Source organism: Orcinus orca, chromosome 13 (genome assembly GCF_937001465.1).
Source record: "Orcinus orca chromosome 13, mOrcOrc1.1, whole genome shotgun sequence".
Classification (NCBI taxonomy): Eukaryota; Metazoa; Chordata; class Mammalia; order Artiodactyla; family Delphinidae; genus Orcinus; species Orcinus orca.
Window position 1 is genome coordinate 67,229,982 of NC_064571.1, and position 18,058 is coordinate 67,248,039.

Genomic DNA, 18,058 nt, shown 5'->3' on the forward strand with positions numbered 1-18,058 from the left:
TTCACACTGACGTCACAGCCCAGGTTCCTTTCTTTAACACTGATGTTCTCTTTGCTCTCTTTACCGCCTCTTGCCTCCCAGTGCCCCTTACCCGCTGTCAGACAGGGCAGAACCACTCACTAAGGACGCCTTTCCAGCCTGTGCAAGAGCTGGCTCCACCCAGCGGGAGGAGGAGTCTGCAGATTTAAACGTCATGTTAAAAATAATGATAGGGCTTCCCCGGTGGCGCAGTGGTTGAGAGTCCGCCTGCCGATGCAGGGGACACGGGTTTGTGCCTCAGTCCGGGAGGATCCCACATGCCGCGGAGCGGCTGGGCCCGTGAGGCATGGCCGCTGGGCCTGCGCGTCCGGAGCCTGTGCTCCCCAACGGGAGAGGCCACAGCGGTGAGAGGCCTGCGTACCGCAAAAAGAAAAATAATAATAATAGTAATGATAGTCACTATTTGTCAAGCATCTATCATTACCTAACATATTAATAATTTAGGGGGAAAAATCTACAAGTTAAAAGTTGTTGTCTCCACTTTCCAGGTGAAGATACTGAGTCTTAGAAAAGTAAATGTGGATGTCCAGCCACACAGTTGAGCCTCAGCTGCAGAACGGCCTTCACAGCCTTTCGTTCAAATCAACCACGCTTATTGCACGTCAGCTACGATGAAAGCTTCTGATTACTGATGCTCTGGGAACCTTTAGCAGGAGAGCCTTGGGCCCAAGCTCTGTTTTACAGATGAGCAGACAGCAGCCTGCAGAGGCGGGTGGTTTACCCACCGTCTCGCAGCGGGTCCGTGGTATCCAGACCCCTGCGCCAGTATTCTGCCAACTGCCTCACTGGGCATCCGGCCTGCAGGTCCAGAACCATGCTGTGACGGGGATGCTGTACGCTGTGTGTGTCCATCTGTCCCTATCTCACCCTGTGAGATCCAGCACCTCCTCCTCCATGAAGCCTTCTTCACATTCACCCCACCCCTGCCCCATCCCCGGGCAGAGGTCCGCTTCCCTCTGCTCTCCCAGCGCCACATGCATGCTGCTGCGTCACTGTGCGACTGTACACCTGCCTCCCAGCTGGATGCCTCCGAGGCAGGAAAAGGAGCCCCGTCCCCAAAAGCTCTCTAAGCGGGTAACTCCCAGTACCTCCTGCACCAACGTGCCCCAGAATAGCTTACCTCATAAAAGCTGGGATTTGGGATCCCATCACCGCCCGGGGTGTGGAATGGGACGCCGTCTCCAGCGCAGTGCCCAGGCCTGACCCTCAGCGCAGCCCTGGCAGCACGGCTTTCTCAGTCATCATGCTCGTCTGTCTTCTCTCCCCGTCTCTGATGGAGACAGGGAGGTTCTGCTAAGCTCTCTGTTTATCACCTTCCTATAAGCAGACAGATGATTATCCTTCCACTCCCTGACATCCCCCTCATTCCTCTTGGTGCTGACAGTGCTCACTGCCGCCTACCCCTCTGCCTGGGTCCCTCCCAGCCCCTCCTTGCCCGCCATGGACCCTGCAGCACACCAGTTGAGGGACCCCCCTGCCCCAAGTCCACCTCTGCCAGCCCCCTGCCCTCCTCCCTCCCCACTGCTCCCAGCTTAGACTCAGGTCTGAATCCAAAGGTAGGCAAGTCCAAGGCCTCTTCTCACTAGGGGCCATTTCAAGGCATTTTCCTCCTCTTTTATAATGGTTATTTAATGAACAACAAATCACCCCCAAACTTTAGTGGCTTAAAACAACAGGAATCATTGATTGTCCTTATGGTCTCTGTGAGGTAGGAATTCAGAGCATCTTGGCTGGGCGGTTCAGGCTTGGAGCTGCTAGAGCTGCCATCATCTGAAGGCTTGACTAGAGCTGGTGGACTCACTTCCAGGGGAGCTCGTTCCTGTGTCTGGCAAGTTGGTGCCGGCTGTGGGCAGGAGACCTCAGTTCCAACACACGTCAGCATCACTCCACAGGGCTGCTTGAGTGTCCTCACAGCATGGCAGCTGGCTTCCCTCCAAGTGGCCAAGGCAGAGTCTTCGGTGCTTTTATGATTTAGCCTTAGAAGTCACACACTGTCACTTCCATCATTTTCTATTAGTCCTATAAGCTAGCCCTGATTCAGTGAGGGACAGAACTATATACCTCCCCTTTTAAAAGCATAAAAGGCTACATCATCAGCTGACCTAGGAATGCATTTCCTGAATTTCTTTCTCTCTTTCTCCATGAATGGGCATCTGATATACTTATCTCTTGTTCTGGGGACATGGAGATAGACAAGGGTCCTTCCCTAGAGGAACTCATAGTCAAGTGGGGGAGATAGTCCATCTTGAGAAGTGCCAGGAGAGAGATATGTACAAAATTATGGGAGCACAAAGCACAGGTCATTACCTATCTGGGGGAGTATGGAACGCCTTTGCAGACAAGAGATATTTGCTCTGGGTCTTGAAGGATGAGTAGGAGTTCAACAGGTGGAGAAAAGAGAAAGGACACTGCTCCATGCAGAGGTAATAGTGAGAGCAGTGGCAGAAAGTTATGGCAGCATATGAAGTTGCAATTGTGGAAGGTCTTGAAGGCTGTGATAGGGAGTTTGGACTTTCTATATCAGGAGCCACTGAAGGCTTCAGGCCAGAGGAACACCTGGGCAGAGCTTTGTGGTAGACTGGACATGACTGGCAGGGGCAGAGGGTGGAGGCAAGATGACTGGTCAGGAGACTGCTGCAGGAATCCCCCAGAGGAGTAGACTCTCTGAGCTGGGCCCCTGGGGACTAGAAAGGAGAGGTGGGTTCAGGGGGTGGGGATTAATTAGGAGGTGGAGCTGACGTGATGTGGTGAGAAGTTGTCTCTGTGGGGGGAGCACAGGCAGGTCTGAAGGTCATGACCAGCCTTTCCACTGTCTCTTCCCCCGGGGCCTTCCTTTCCCAATTCTTGGCTCCTAGTGGCTGACCCATCCCAGTCTGTGCTCAGGTCCTGAGCACAACAGCCCCGCCTTGTCTGTGTAAGTTCTCTTATTTAGGGTTTGCTCTTGTAGGAAACAGTGTTCAGAATTATTAGGGAGGCCAAACGGACGTCATGCCCATGGGCCTAGGATTGAGGTTCTTAAGTGTTTCAGGCCACAGACTTCTTTGAGAATCTACTGAAAGCTATGAACCATCTTCCCAGGAAAGAGAATAAAAACACATTTGTGTATACAAGTTTGCAAACAATGTCAGAGGGCTCACAGCCCCCTTGAAGTCCATCCTTGGGTCTCTGGATCCCAAGTTAAAAGCCCCAAGAAAGCCCCAGGCCTAGGAAGAAAGTAGAAAATGAGGAGAGGAAATGTTTGACTCACCAAACATCTGTTATTTACTTCCTCGTTTAATACCCCTGGAACAGCGAGAATCAGGAGGCAGCGTTTACCCAGGATCGCCCCTGGTGGCCCCCGCCTCACTTGGTGGGTTTATTTCCATTATTATAGTAATTTTCGGGCTGCGGGCTACAATTTTCACTTGCAGTGAGGTATTAACTTGGTATTACCCCACATGTAATTGTCATACAAAATGATCCTGGACATGGGGAAGTGAATGCTTTTTCAAGATGGCGTTTTCCTACGAATGCTGGGTTTTAGGGCTCTGCCTCTTTAAATATGCCAGATTTCGGTGTGTGTGGCCGGAAGTCAGGGGTCAGCGTGGTGTGGTGGGCTGGAGCTGCTGGCCCAGAACACAGGGAGGCCTTGGCAGGCTGGGCTGGACACAGACTGGGCAGCAGAGCCCAAGGCTTGGGGGTGGGCTTATGTGGCTACCAGGAACTATGTGTTGTAACCCAGGCACGCGGCAAATCCCACATTTATGTTCTGTACGTCAACTTAATTCGACTCCAGGCCCAAGTTTCCCCGAGGTGGTGGGAGATTCAGCTCTACTCATTCTCGGAGCTTCCTGGGCTCCCCCGTAGGGCCAGGTGAGGCACTGGGGTCTTACACAGTGCTGTGCAGCTGGAGGGGGCCCCACCAGACACCAGGCATCTGTCCACGCCAGTGATGCCCTTGGTTCCAGCCCTTGAGATCTGCTTTGTCTCTAAAGGTCTTCTTGTCCCGCTGCCTTGCCTTCCCCAGATGCACCCTGCTGGGGTACTGCACGGACCTCCCTCCCACCAGCATCATCATCACCTTCCACAACGAGGCCCGCTCCACCCTGCTCAGAACCATCCGCAGGTAAGAGCTTTCCCGTGTGTCAGCCTTCCAGGCTGGCACTTGGCGAGGGCATGTCTGCCCGCGTGGGGAGGGGGACCAGTTCAAGTGTTTCTAAGTACCTGCCAGGCACCGTTCAGGACACTCCACATGTATCCGCTAGTAGTCACTCCTCACGCTCCTATGAGGGCGGCTATTATCCCATTATACAGGAGGAAAGATAGAGGCCTGAGGCATCGGGTTACTTATAGAAGGTCACTGGAAGTCATAGAGGACTTGGTCCCAGAGCACTTGCCCTTAACCACTGCGTAGACTGCCTCTAGAACATGAGTTCTCATTTTCACAGATGATGAGGAAGCTGGGGCTCTGTGGCTGAGTACATCCTCCACCCCCAGCATCAGTCTGGGATTAGAACTGGGGTCTGCCAAAAGCATCCAAGAGAGACTCCTTGCCTTCCAGGCTGACCTCTTCTCCTCCTTGGAGGAGTCTTCTGATGCCACGCACCTCCATCCCCCTCAACACATGCTCACGCGCGCGCGCGCGCGCGCGCGCACACACACACACACACACACACACACACACACACACACACACACACACACACCCATCAGGGCCTTCTTCTGGGCTGCTTCTCTGCACATCTCTACTCTAGCACTTAATGCATTTTTCCCAGATGTGATCCTCAATGAACTCCTGACGGGTAAGGCCTGTATCTTATTCATGTCTTACCTCACCTCCCTGTGGCATAATAATTAGTCCTACGGCATAGAGCTGCTTTGGTTAATTCAGGTAAAGGGACTGAGACTGTGCTGGCACAGAGCAGCCATCCCTGTGTCTGCACAGCTAGTGAGCTCTGAAAAGAAAAGAGGCTCTGGGGTACCTAAAAAGGCACCACACTTGGAGTCTGAAGACCTGGGTCAAGTCCCCACCCTACCACTTCCTTGCCTTGTGACCTTGGATAGGTCATTAGCCACATCTGGAAAGATGGTGATAGAAAGGTCTTTCATGTTTCAAGTTCTGTCACATTTCCCACAAGAAGACATTACCCTGGGACATTTGGGGGCCATTATAATGTGGGGACCCCAGGTCCCCCATGCTTTCCTTACACTACGTTTATGTTCTCAGGGGCACTTCAGCTGCTGCCCTCAGACTCACCCCTCTCAGCTCTAAGACTTATTTCTCATTCTCTTCCTGCTGCTTCTCCGTCTCTTTATAACAGTAATGATGGTACTTTATGATAATAATACTAACATGTTAAACGTATGCTGAGCTTTATGGTCCACAGAACACATTTTTTTTTTTTTGCGGTATGCGGGCCTCTCACTGTTGTGGCCTCTCCCGTTGCGGAGCACAGGCTCCAGACGTGCAGGCTCAGGGGCCATGGCTCACGGGCCTAGCCGCTCCGCGGCATGTGGGATCTTCCAGGACCGGGGCACGAACCCGTGTCCCCTGCATCGGCAGGCGGACTCTCAACCACTGCACCACCAGGGAAGCCCCACAGAACACATTTTATCTCTCACTTCAGTTGGAGCCCCATCGAACCTTGTGAAGTCCAGGTGCACGTAGGGAACGGAGGCCAAGTCCACAGAGCTGGGAAGCACAGGAGCCAGGATTCGGGTTTCTGACTTCCTGGGTGGAAGTGGGGAGCAGTAGGGGTGCAGCCCCAGCGCCTCTGTCTGCCAGCCTGACGGAGGGCTTCCCCCGAGGCCCTGGTGCCCTGCACTCTGCAGGGGGCTTGGGGCCCATCAACACCATGCTCTTCAGAAGGCGCCGTGAAGTACCAGACTATACCCCCAATTCTGCTGGGCGCTTTGCTGAGAGAGCTCAGGACCTCTTTCCTGCCTCTCAGGAACTTCAGTGTGAGCCAGGCCCCTGGCTCAGACCCAAGTGTGTTGCATGAAAACATCAGAATTAGGGCCCAAGAGCCAGGTATGACCAGACGGGCATTAACATCATTAGCAGGCAGGGCGGAAGTGAATTTTAGGGGTGGAGGCAAAAAGATTACTTCTAGGAAATTCCGTGGCCAGGTGTCCTTTGCCTTGGGAATCCGTACCTCCCTTTTACTCCCTATCCTGTTGCTCAAATAAATCGCTAGCCACTGAGAGAGAATTGAATGAAGAGCACTTCCTATCTCACTTTTGTTGATGAAAGGATCTTTTCTAAGGCGTCTTTTCATCTTTAACTTTCTAGAATTCTCATGGCTTTGCTGCCAGGCTCTGGCAAGGGAAGGATGCTCGAGGAACTGGGAAGGACCGAGTTGCCCTCTCGTCCCTGCCATGCAGCGCCGGGCCAGGCCTTGGTCCCTCTGCCCATCCCTGCCCAAGCTCCTGCATTAGCTGGGGATGGGGGGTGGGGGAAGGCACACATGGGGGCGCTCAGAGCCAGGCAGAGGCATGATGTAGTGGGTGATGGGGGGAGAGAGAGAGAGTCACAGCCTTGATGAGTTCGGGGACTTTTCTCACTTAAGGACTGAGAAAAGCCCTGAAGAATGGTTTATCTTGACTGGTGTTGCCACGAGACCCCGTGCATATGTGAGACCCAGGGCCGCCCCCTTCTTCTGGAGCGCCCTCCGGCCCCCTGCCTCCCAGGGGGGCTCCGGACCATGCTGACTGGCCAGTTTGTAGCTTGAATCTCCTTGCTGTGGCTTTTGGTAATAGCCTAGATTTAGAGGAGAAGTCTCTCAGATTCAGGTGGTTAAGAGATTGGACCCTGGGGCCAGATTTGCCCACTCTGCCCTTACCAGCCGTGTGACCTTGGGCACCTCCTTCACCTCTCTGCCTCAGTTTCCTTTTCTGCCAAACAAGGAATACTGGTAATAACTGCCTCACCTGATTGTGGAGAGGAGTGAATGACTTCAGGTAGGTGAAGGCCTTGGAACAGTGCCCGGCACAGTGAGCCTGGGTAGGCAGCAGTGTTCTGAGGCTGTGGCTCTCAAGCTTGAGCAGACATCAGAATCCCCTGGAGGGCTCGTTAAAACGTGGTTTCTTGGGCCCCATCCCCACGTATTCCAGCTCAGTAGGTCTAGAGTGGGGCCCAAGACTTTGCATTTCTAACAGGTCCCCAGGTGATACTGATGCTGCTGGTTCTGGGATCACACGTTGAGAACCGGTATCGCCATCATTGTCAGTCCTCAGATTCCGGGAGCAGCTGCTGGGCACCAGGCAGGGTGCTAAGCTCCTTTTCTGTGGCTGAGGCAGTGTGCTGACAGTTCAGTACTTCCTGAAGCTCTCCGGTTAGTGAATGGCAGATCCGCAGACACAGCACTCGAACCCAAGTCGGTCTGACTCCAGAACAACTAAACTCAACTGTCAACCGGCCCCAGGTCTTCATTCAACTGGTAGTTGTGGAACGTCTGATAAACGCTGCCTGCCTGTAGCCCCGTGCAGTTCTCAAAGCAATTTCAAATACATTTCCTCATTTCACACACACAATAGCCTGTGGAGTAGGTCAAGTAGTAACATCACCTGCCTTTGCAAGGAAGCTGTAATTACAGATGGAAATGAAGGCTGGGACCTTCCCGGTGTCTTGCTCAGGATCGCATAGTAGTGGATGGTAGAGGCTGCCTGGCCTCCCACGCTGCTGTACCTGCCATCTCTCAGGGGGTTCCGGGGGGCCCCATGGTTAGGGCGCGGCGGGCAGAAGGTGTAGACGCTGCTGGCAGCCGCCCTGTGGCAGAGAGCGAGCTGTGGATAGGAGACTCAGGATAATTCCCAGGACGAGTGTGACCCCCGATGCGCCCATGAGGCGAGCACTCACTCCCCTGCTAGGCTGTGAAAAGAAAGGGCTCAGAACAGTGCAGTGGGGGTGAAGCAAGGAAAAAGCCGGGCCCTGGAGGAAAGGGAGGGTCGGCTTGGCTGTAGAGGGACTGGTGAGCTGTCCTGGCGGAGAACTGGTGAGACCAAAGGAGGGAGATGGAAGCCACCAGGGTCCAGGGGATGAAGGTGGGGTGTGCAGAAGAGAGGACCCAGGGGGACCATCTGGGCCGAGCCAGGTCCCCTGGGCTGGACTTGACCTGTCTCCTTCTCCAGCCACCCCAGGCACCCAGACCACCTGCCCATCTCAGGCCCTCCCAGCCCCGAGTCACTTTTTCGGTGCCCCTACCATCACTCCAATTGCTCTGTTTAGAGGAGCAAAAACCAGCCAGGTGTCACTAGGAAATGGTGTAATTAGCACTTACCGCTGACGATTTCATTCTTTTTTTTTTTTTTTCCTTTTTTAAACCCTGGACATTTTTCATTCGCTAATCATCTCTCAGTTCAACCAGCACAGAGCTGCACGCGATTTACCTTTTGATGTTCACAGAAGACAACTCTTGAATTTCAAAGAGCCGGCAGGGATTTGGGGAGATCGCGTGCAGAAGCTACAGCCGTAATCAAACCTCATTAGAGGGTATTCTTCCAGCAACTTTTCCCTCTCTCTCAGCCTCGCTCTCCCCATCCCACTCTGATTAGAGGGCTGGTTGTTGGGTTTGGTGTGTTTCCTTTCGGATGATCGTGGCGAGGGTTCCCTCCCACCACCTCCTGCCTGCCCTGTCCCCACCTCCCAACAGCGGGCTCAGGGCTTGGGGTTGGGGTTCCTCTCTCCCCCTCACACTAGTTGCCATGGTGAGAACTACGGTTTCATGAATAAAGGTAGCTCCAGGCGAAGTTCTCCTCCTGGAAAGTCTCTGCATCCTGCTTAGAAAGGACAGCTCACCAGAAACAGGGCTCCGGTGCACACACGCCTCCGCCCATCTGAACCCCGTCCTCAATACACGCAGGGCGCTGGGTGCCCCACGGTGGGTGGTGTGGCCCGGGAATGTTTCTGAGGAACCGTGCAGTTTGGCATGTTCAGGAGAAGCAGGATCCAGCCATCTCAGGCCCGAAACCCAGAATGAACCCAGAAACCTAACCTTGCCCAGTGGGTACATACAGATCCACAGCACAGGAGAGGAAATGAAGTCAATTCAAAAATCACCACTGATGCACAGAACAGTAATAATTGCTACACTTTTTATCACTGTTACCAGCAGACACTGTGCTAAATGTTTTAGAAACATTCTCCTTTAATTCTCCCAACAGCCCTGTGAGTGATAGGTGCTATTATTATCCCTGTTATACAGATGGGAATACTTTACTGCACAGAGCAGTGAAGTAACCTGCCCAAGGTTACACAGCCTGTAGTAAGTAGCTCCTAGACCACAAGCTTCTCACAGAGCTCACATCTCCTTTGATCCTCATCATACACCCAGCGCCCAGCACATAGCAGGTGTGCACTAAATGGAGTGAATGGTCATGGCCAAGGCACAGCTGGACTCTGGCAGTACAGACAGTAGCTTGACAAGGCCCCTGCCGCCGGGGAGGTGACCATTTTGATGGGCCAACAAAACCAGCCCTTGGAGTCAGGCTGGCGTGAGAGCCGCAGGAAGCTTCAGATACAAACAGCTGAGGGACCCCAGAGGAGGAAGCAGTTCATTCTCACTAAGTGGCTTGGAAAGGCGCTAGAGAGGAAGTGACATTTGAATAGATCCTTGTGGCACAGGAGGGGCATTTCACGCTGTGGCAGCGGTAGGAGAACGGCCCTCGGTTGTAACCAGCAGGATGTCTCCAGATAAAGGCACTGGGCACGAGGAGGCTGGAAAGAGGGCTGGCTCCAGGTCGGGAAAAGCCGTGAAGAGCGTGCTGAGGGTTTGGGGTGTAGATTGTGGGGAGCCTTTTGTCAACCTATGCACTTGCATTAGTGAGGAAAGTCACACGATCGGAGATCAGATCTATGCTTCAGAAAGCTCACTCTGGAGGTCACGGGAGGATGGCCTGACAGGTCGGGCTACTGAAAAAAAACAGGCAGAAGAGGTTGGATCAGGTTGGAGGTATAGATGTGAAGGTGATCTGAGTGATACTTTTCAAGGAAAGCCAGCACATCTTGGTCACTGGTGTGATGCAGGATTTCAGGGAGAGGGAGGGTCGTTGAGGGTGACACCGGATCTCTGGGTGCTAGGTGGGTGGTGGTGACATCCACTAAGACACAGCAGGGTTGTGTCCCAGTGGCTCACAGGGAGCAGTGTGACTGGACAAAGTTTTTCGGTTGTTCTGAGTTTTATTCTTCAAATGCACTGGTGTCTATTTAAAGCTCAGGTTGAGGGCTTCCCTGGTGGCGCCGTGGTTGAGAGTCCGCCTGCCGATGCACGGGACGCGGGTTCGTTCCCCGGTCCAGGAAGATCCCATATGCCGCGGAGCGGCTGGGCCCGTGAGCCATGACCACTGACCCTGCCCGTCCGGAGCCTGTGCTCCGCAATGGGAGAGGCCACAACGGTGAGAGGCCCACGTACCGCAAAAAAATTAAAAAATAAAGCTCAGGTTGATACATGTATTTGCTGCTGGAAGTCATGACGATCTTTCCTCTTTCAATCTCACAGCATATTAAACCGCACCCCTATGAATCTCCTCAAGGAAATCATATTAGTCGATGACTTCAGCAGTGACCGTAAGTACCATCGCTCTCCTGTGCTGTGGACACAGATGTCTGTTCCCAGCCCCTGTGTAACCAGCAGAGGTGAGCCCACTGCTTCCCTGGGGGTGGAAGAAGCCTGGGTTTACAGTAGGTTGGAAGACACTGAGTGTCCAGGCGGGGCTCAAGGAGTACATAAACCTTACATTTGAGAAACAATGTCTTGGGTTCTCTGCCATGAGTCTTTGAGGATCTAACCAGATCAATTCAGTAGATTCTTGATGGGTTTGGTGTGTATATGCATGTGTGTCACTGCCCCCAACCTACGTTCCTGGACTTGAAGAGACCCCATACCTTCAAAGAGACCCCAAGCCCTGAAGCAGGGCCCATGACTAGAGATTCCTCACTCATATACTCTGATAATCCATCAGCCTGAGCTGAGGCCACCTACCCTCTTCCTTTCATTCCCATGGCAGGACTCATGGGGAGGGGGGTTCAGTTTTGGGGACGTCCCATCACTTGGCCATGACACAGTGAGCAGCTGCCTTCCAACCTTTCAACCACTGGTCATTACCATCCCCTAGTCATCCTGTCCAGAACCTGGGTCCCACCCAAATTCACAGTCCAAGTCCACTTTCCCCGAGAAAAGCACGAGGGAGGTTTCAGACACCGGTGTGTTCAGTTTGACAATCAGGTACGATCATCGCAGAAGCACTGTTACACTTCAAGTACGGATATTGCTGGCTCCTCTTCCGAGAGCTGTCATCCCAGCCCCAGTACTGCTGCAGGCAGTCAGCCACATGCATGCAGAACCGCTTCTTCCCAGTGGCAAACCAGGGGAAGCAGGTGATGGCCGCTGGGGATAGCTCCGAGTCCCAGAAGAGTGGAGTCTCTCCCCACCAGCCCTGATGCCTGAAGCTGGGCGTCAGAGCCACTACCACACTGGGGTCTGCTGTAGGAAGGCTGGAAGCCCACACCTCTGACACAGCCTCAGAACCTTGGAAGTCATGCACAAGTAGGTTGTGCACCAGATCCAGGGTAATCAGATCAGACCTGAGTTCTGAAATTCAGTGACCTGATCTCCCTTCCCTAGTGAGAAAGGGGTTGGAGCTGGGGAGACACTCGTCCTGCTGGGAGGTAGCTGGCACTGAGGCTGGAGACGGGAATGCTGTTGGATTCACTTAGAAGCAGAATAGCTTAGTGGTTAGAGCATGGCCTCTGGAGCCAACTGCCTGGCTTCAAATCCGAGACCTGTCACTGACTCACTTACTAGCTGTGTGCCTTGGGCAAATTATTGACCTCTATGCACATCAGTTTCCTTGCCTATAAGATGGGGATAACAATGATATATATGGCTTACATAAGGATGAACGTGTTAACGTATTTGAAGTGCTTAGAACAGCGCCTGGCTCCGAGGAAGCTCCTCTAAGTCTTTGTGGTCACTCTGTAGAGTCCAGACCCAAGCAGAGAGGCTGAGGTTGGCCAAACAGTGAAGCAAAATCAAAACTTATGATGTGGAGTTCAGAGCCAAGGAGTGCTGGGGCAGGCAGGCATGCCAGGGCGACCCAGGGTGAATGCCTAGGATGGGTCTCTTGCCTATCCCAGCACATTTCCCTGCATGGTGGAGAGCTGAATGAGCTCTGGGTGACGGGATACACCGGATGGATCCCCTAACAAATAGGGTCTCCTGTATTGAGTCCATGAACTGAAAGGAAACTCCAAAATTTGTCTCATCCATTCTCCGGCCTCCCAGTGGCTTTTTTTCAGGCCCCATGTAAGTGAATAGGACTCTGATCATGCTTTGAATGATCTATAAAAAAGCAGAAATGTCCCCAGGTGACCATGCCAAGATTTCCCATCTGGCAGTGTTCCAGCAAGTACGCAGGTGCCACTGTGTGACTGACCTGCTCCAAAGTGGCCCCCTTGCGGCCACGTTGTATTTTGCTAACTGTGGTCAGTCAGCCCCATCCAAAGCCCACAAACACCCTGGCTTCAAGGCAGGGCACCCTGGTTGGGGGCGGGGACGGCAGGCAGGGCTGCCGCTCACCTCCACCCCCAGGCGCTCAATCCACGTGACCTCCTGTCTTTGCAGCCGAGGACTGCAGACAGCTCCTCAAGCTACCCAAGGTGAAATGCTTACGCAATAACGAGCGGCAAGGTGGGTCTGTGCTGCTGGGTGGGGCCGGGGTGGGGGTGGGGGTGGGCTGCGTTTGGGCGCGTGTTCTGTGTGGTCCCAGACAATGGAGTGACGCTGGCGCCCACTCGGCCGATTGTCCCTCCTGCAGGTCTGGTGCGGTCCCGGATCCGGGGTGCCGATGTTGCTCAGGGCACCACCCTGACTTTTCTCGACAGCCACTGTGAGGTGAACAGGGACTGGCTCCAGCCCCTGCTGCACAGGGTCAAAGAGGTGAGCGAGGTGGGTTCCGTGCCCCCCACTTCCATAAGCTCAGGACTTCACATGTGTCCTCAATCCCTTGGGGGGTGGGTGGGACAGATTGCTATCCCCATTTTATAGATGAAGAGAATGGGGGAGAGTGGCCTTCCCCGGGGTCGCCCAGCAGGCAGCGGTGGAACAAAGCCCAGGACCTCTTCTTTGCCTCACACTGTCACCCACAGCAGGCCTGCAGGCGGGGCTGCCGATGGCTGGTACATGACACACGCAGCTTCCTGGCCAAGAGAACTGCCCAGAGCGATTTCTCCCAGATGTTAGAAAGTTCCAGAAAGGGAGTGCTGATGAGTGTCATTTGTGAAAAGGAGGCAGTGGAATTAACCAGGCCTCAAAATGCAAATCCTGAGGCTTCTGACTTATCTCCAGCCATGTGTCACCCTCATCCAAAGGCCAAGGTGGGAGCCGGGGGTGGATGCTAAGAGACCTGAATTCCTTGCCTCTGTCTGCCCTTAAATTACCCTAGAATTCTGTCTGCTTTCTCTCTCTGGGTCTCAGTTATTCCTCTTGAAATTTAAAAAAAATTTTTTTTTAATTTTCCCATCATTATTTTATATTCCCAAAAATCCATCCACCCCTCCCCTGCCTTGATCTGCAGAAAGCACTGCATGCTTAGATGCCAGTGTCTGTGACTAGCATTTATGCTGTTCATTTCCTCCCTGAGTTACTGTCTCCTGCAGCTGCTCTGTGAAGTCGGGTATTTTTAACATACCCATTTCACAGGTGAGGATCACAGGGAGAATCATATAATTGGGGCTGATATTTCCTACCTGGTACCACCAGCACCAGGGGCCTCATTGTTGCCTCAACAGCATCTCCCCTGTGCTGTGGTTATTTCCTTCTCGCTCTTGAAGGTGCTCCTTGACTCCTATTGCAAAATGTCGGTTTTCAGAGGATGAAGGAATTGAGATGTGTGAACCGCTCAGAGTACTGAGAAATCCTCACCAACTTTGTTCATCCATTGAGAGAACCTCGGTGGGTGTACAGAGTTCCCACACCTGGGCCTAGATGTTAAAACCCATCCCGTGACCACTTTCTCTGAGATCGGGAGGGCTCGTATAAGTGTGTGACATAACCAGGTGAAGAGGTCTGGATGGAGACATAGTCGGTTATGAGCAGACCATTCTGTTGAGGGGCTTGGCCCGGCGCTGGAGGCCCTTCCACGTCCTCCCCTCCCTTTGTGCGCCATCTACGAATGCAGCGAGCCCCCCCCAAGCCTAACACTCTTACAAAGCTAGACTCCTCCTCCTCCCTGCCCGTGCCCGACACGCCCACTGCTTCATCTCCCTCTAAGCCCTTCCTGTCCCTGGATGCCCTTCCCCTCCTCTCCACAACCCCCTTGCTCTCCAGGGCCTCACCCATGTCTCCCCTCCTCCAGGAAGTCTTTCCTGACTGCGTGGCCAGCTGGGATCACTCCCAGCAAGAATTGCCCACTTAGCCCTACAATTTCCTTTTCTGGGTTTAGTTCTCTGTCTCCCTTAACAGATGACAAACCCAGGGCGGCACCAATCACCTCACTGTGGTCACAGAGTCAGGTGCTCAGTGTTTGGAAATGATAATAATACGAAACTAGATGCAACGGGAGGTGATAAGGTTGGAATAGGAGGAAAACGGGCTCGCTTCGTGCCTCTAAGTTAACTACCAGACATTTATCGAACACCTATTTTGGGCAGAGTTTCGAGGGAGAGTTGGGATGGACCATGGAAAAGGAATCCACACCCTGCTTTCTTCCCCAACCCAGAAAGTTTTTTTTTTTTTAACATCTTTATTGGAGTATAATTGCTTTACAATGGTGTGTTAGTTTCTGCTTTATAACAAAGTGAATCAGTTATACATACACATATATCCCCACATCTCTTCCCTCTTGTGTCTCCCTCCCTCCCACCCTCCCTATCCCACCCCTCTAGGTGGTCACAAAGCACCGAGCTGATCTCCCTGTGCTATGCAGCTGCTTCCCACTAGCTATCTCTTTTACATTTAGTAGTGTATATATGTCCATGCCACTCTCTCACTTTGTCCCAGCTTACCCTTTCCCCTCCCTATGTCCTCAAGTCCACTCTTAGTAAATCCGGAAACTCTTCAAACCGTGTTGTTTAGGGTTTTCATGGAGGTTTCTTTACATAGGCGTGGTTGATGAAATCATTGACCATTGGTGGTTGAGCTCAATCTCCAGCGTCTTTCCTCTCCTTGGAGGTGGGGGGAAAATGGGGAAGGGAATGTGAGGGGGTTGGGCGTGGGGCTGCAATTTCCAGCCCTTTAATCACATGGTTCCTCTGGGAACCAGCCCCCCCTCCTCCAAGAGTCACCTCATTAGTATAAACTCAGAAAGAGTGAAAACGGCTTATTATGAGAACAAAAGATACTCCTGTCACCCCCAATCAGTCAGGAAATTCCAAGAGTTTTAGGAGGAACAAAGGCTAAATTCAGATTTCTTTTCATATCACAATGTCACAGTATACACCACATTTTGTTTACCTACTCACCCACTGATGGACATTTGGGTTGTTTCTGCCTTTTTTACCATTGTGAATAATGCTGCTACAAACATTTGTATACAGGTTTTCCTCTGAGTACCTGCTTTCAATTCTTTGGGGTACATACCAAGGAGTAGAATTGCTGGGTTGTGTGGTAATTCGGTGTTTGACCTATAAGGACCTCCAGGCTGATGTGTCCCTGCAGGATGCTTTCCTCGGGCAGCCTTAATGAACCTGGAGGCCCTTTCCTTCCCCGTGGCGCTGAGTCCATCTCTGAAGCCCTCTTTGAAAAAATGCTCTCTTGTGTATCCCTGCACAGCAGTCCTCCTCTAGGAGTCATGCAGCCCCAAGAGTGGGCTCAGCCCCCCAGGCCAAGCTCCCAGTGCCCACCGCTGTCTGACCTAAAGCTTTCATGGCAGAGGATTGCTCAGACAAACCCCAGACTGTGGTCCCACCCTCACCTGCAGAGGTTTTCAGCAGACCCCGACTCTTGATAACGAGATGGTTCTGCTGAGACATCCCCTTCAGGATGGGGAGTGTGGGCATGTGTCAGCCTCTGTTTCCACGTGTCTCGTATGTGTCTCATCTCAGAGTAAAACGTGATTTGATCTTGTGAGTGGAAGTGGAAATTTTAAGCTGTAATTGGAGTTTGGGATTTTCAAAAATAGAAATAGATAAGGAAGAGGTTGGGCTTGAGCTGTCAGAAGCTGTCCTCAGCTGGTGTTTTCCACATGGAAAATCTCTTTGATTTCCCTTCCTTCCCTTCAATTACATGATGATACTTGAAACAAGCACCAAGTTGTTAGGGTTTTTTAAACAGAGGCTTCTTCCCTGCCACCCTTATCTACATATTCCTTTAGTAGGAAAAAAAGATTTTAAGAAATTTCAATCCCTGTAGCATTTGGCAAATTGATATAAATAATGGCTTACATATGCTTCAGAGCCCTTTCACATGCTTCCTTTCTTGTTCCTTCCAAAAGCCCTGTTAGGAAGGCAGGATAGTTTTGCAAATTATAATTTGCCTTTACTTCATAGATGAAGAAACAGAGTTCCTCAGAATGTGCTGATTTGCTTAAGGTCAAATGTATTCTAGGGCTTCCCTGGTGGCGCAGTGGTTGAGAGTCCGCCTGCCGATGCAGGGGACATGGGTTTGTGCCCCGGCCCGGGAGGATCCCACATGCCGCGGAGCGGCTGGGCCCGTGAGCCATGGCTGCTGAGCCTGCGTGTCCGGATCCTGTGCTCCGCAACGGGAGAGGCCATAACAGTGAGAGGCCCGCGTACCGCAAAAAACAAAAACAAACAACAAAAAAAACGTATTCTAGATGTCAGAACCAGAATGGGAACCCAGGTCCCTGACCCCCCCTCTCGCTCCCCCATCCCTCCCTCCAGGCTAGCAGACACCCCACACTGTACTCCTCTGCTCTCCTGTCCACCACCTTCCCTAGACAGCAAGAGCTTATTCATCTTTGTACCATCCACAGTCCCTAAACCGTAGTAGGTGCTCAGTGATGCTGGTGGATGCAATGAGTGAATGGTCGTCTCTAGAAGTTCTTTGGTTGCCCGTTTACAATGTGGTTTTAACTATATGAGATGGTGGAGAAAGAAGAGAGGTACGACTGGAGGGGTAATTGATGGCCATGGGCTCTCAGTGGGGCTTGGGCTTGGATTTGTGTCGGAGGGGGGAGGGCGTGTTGTTCTTGATCTGCCGGGGATTTCAGCAGCTGCCGTTTGAGCTTACCTGTGGACCTAGCCTTAAAGATAAAGCCACGGGAGCACACAGGTGGGGACCTGCAGTGGATCTGGGCATCTTTAGGGAGAGTCCATCCATCCCTGTGCCTGTGTGAGGAGAGGCCATCCTGCTCAGCTGTAATTGATCCACCTGCTTGGCCTCTAGCCATTGACAGTGTCCTCAGAGAGAGTTCATAGCTGCCCTCTTTTAGCCAATGCCAGCTGAACACCTGCTGCCCAGCCGGCTCTGGCCTGGGGCTGAGGGATACAGAAGTGGAGCAGATATGACCGCCAGGGTCACTCAGGGAGGTTTGTGTCCTGTGTTCGAGGGGTCATGTCTAACATCTTCTGCAGCCCCCTCGTAAGGTTGGCTCCACATAGCACTTAGCCCCAAACGTCCCTCTCTGCCTGTCTGGCCTCTGTGACTCTGAGCCAAGCAGCTGTCACAACCGTGTTGTGGAAGGACAGAAACCCTCAGAGCTTACAGAAGAGTACCCCAGAGTCTGTCACAGCCCTGGAGGCAGAGCCCATGGGTGGCTTCTGGGGAAGCCTGTGGCCAAGGTAAGCAACCAGCATTTTATTTTGCCTTGCAGTTTCCAAATATTGAGGAAAGATTAAAAATAAACAGTATTGCAGTTTGGGGTCCCCAAGACCACCCTCAGCTTCAGTAATTCACTAGAAGGACTGAGAACTTAGCAAAGATGCTACACACGTGGTTACTGTTTATTACCGCAAAGGGATGTGGATTAAAATCAGCAGCGGGAAGAGGTGCATGGGGGGAGTTCCAGGCACGATCGTGCAGTTGTCCCCTCCCAGTGCTGGTGTGCGGGCAGCCCTTGCTTCCCCCAGCCAGGATGTGTGGCA

At 52.6% G+C, this 18,058-nt stretch overlaps 1 protein-coding gene across 3 annotated transcripts in view; it reads left to right on the forward strand.

Moving 5' to 3' along the window:
• Nucleotides 1-18,058, forward strand: part of GALNT14 (polypeptide N-acetylgalactosaminyltransferase 14) — a 232,100-nt gene that overhangs the window by 167,569 nt on the left and 46,473 nt on the right. For 2 of the 3 annotated variants that reach the window (XM_033425224.2, XM_033425225.2), the window contains 4 exons: nt 4,046-4,144; nt 10,515-10,582; nt 12,639-12,704; nt 12,832-12,962. In XM_033425224.2, the coding sequence (XP_033281115.1) occupies nt 4,046-4,144; nt 10,515-10,582; nt 12,639-12,704; nt 12,832-12,962 (364 nt within the window). The remainder of the gene's footprint in view (nt 1-4,045; nt 4,145-10,514; nt 10,583-12,638; nt 12,705-12,831; nt 12,963-18,058) is intronic. The other variant, XM_004268185.3, reaches the window with a different exon arrangement.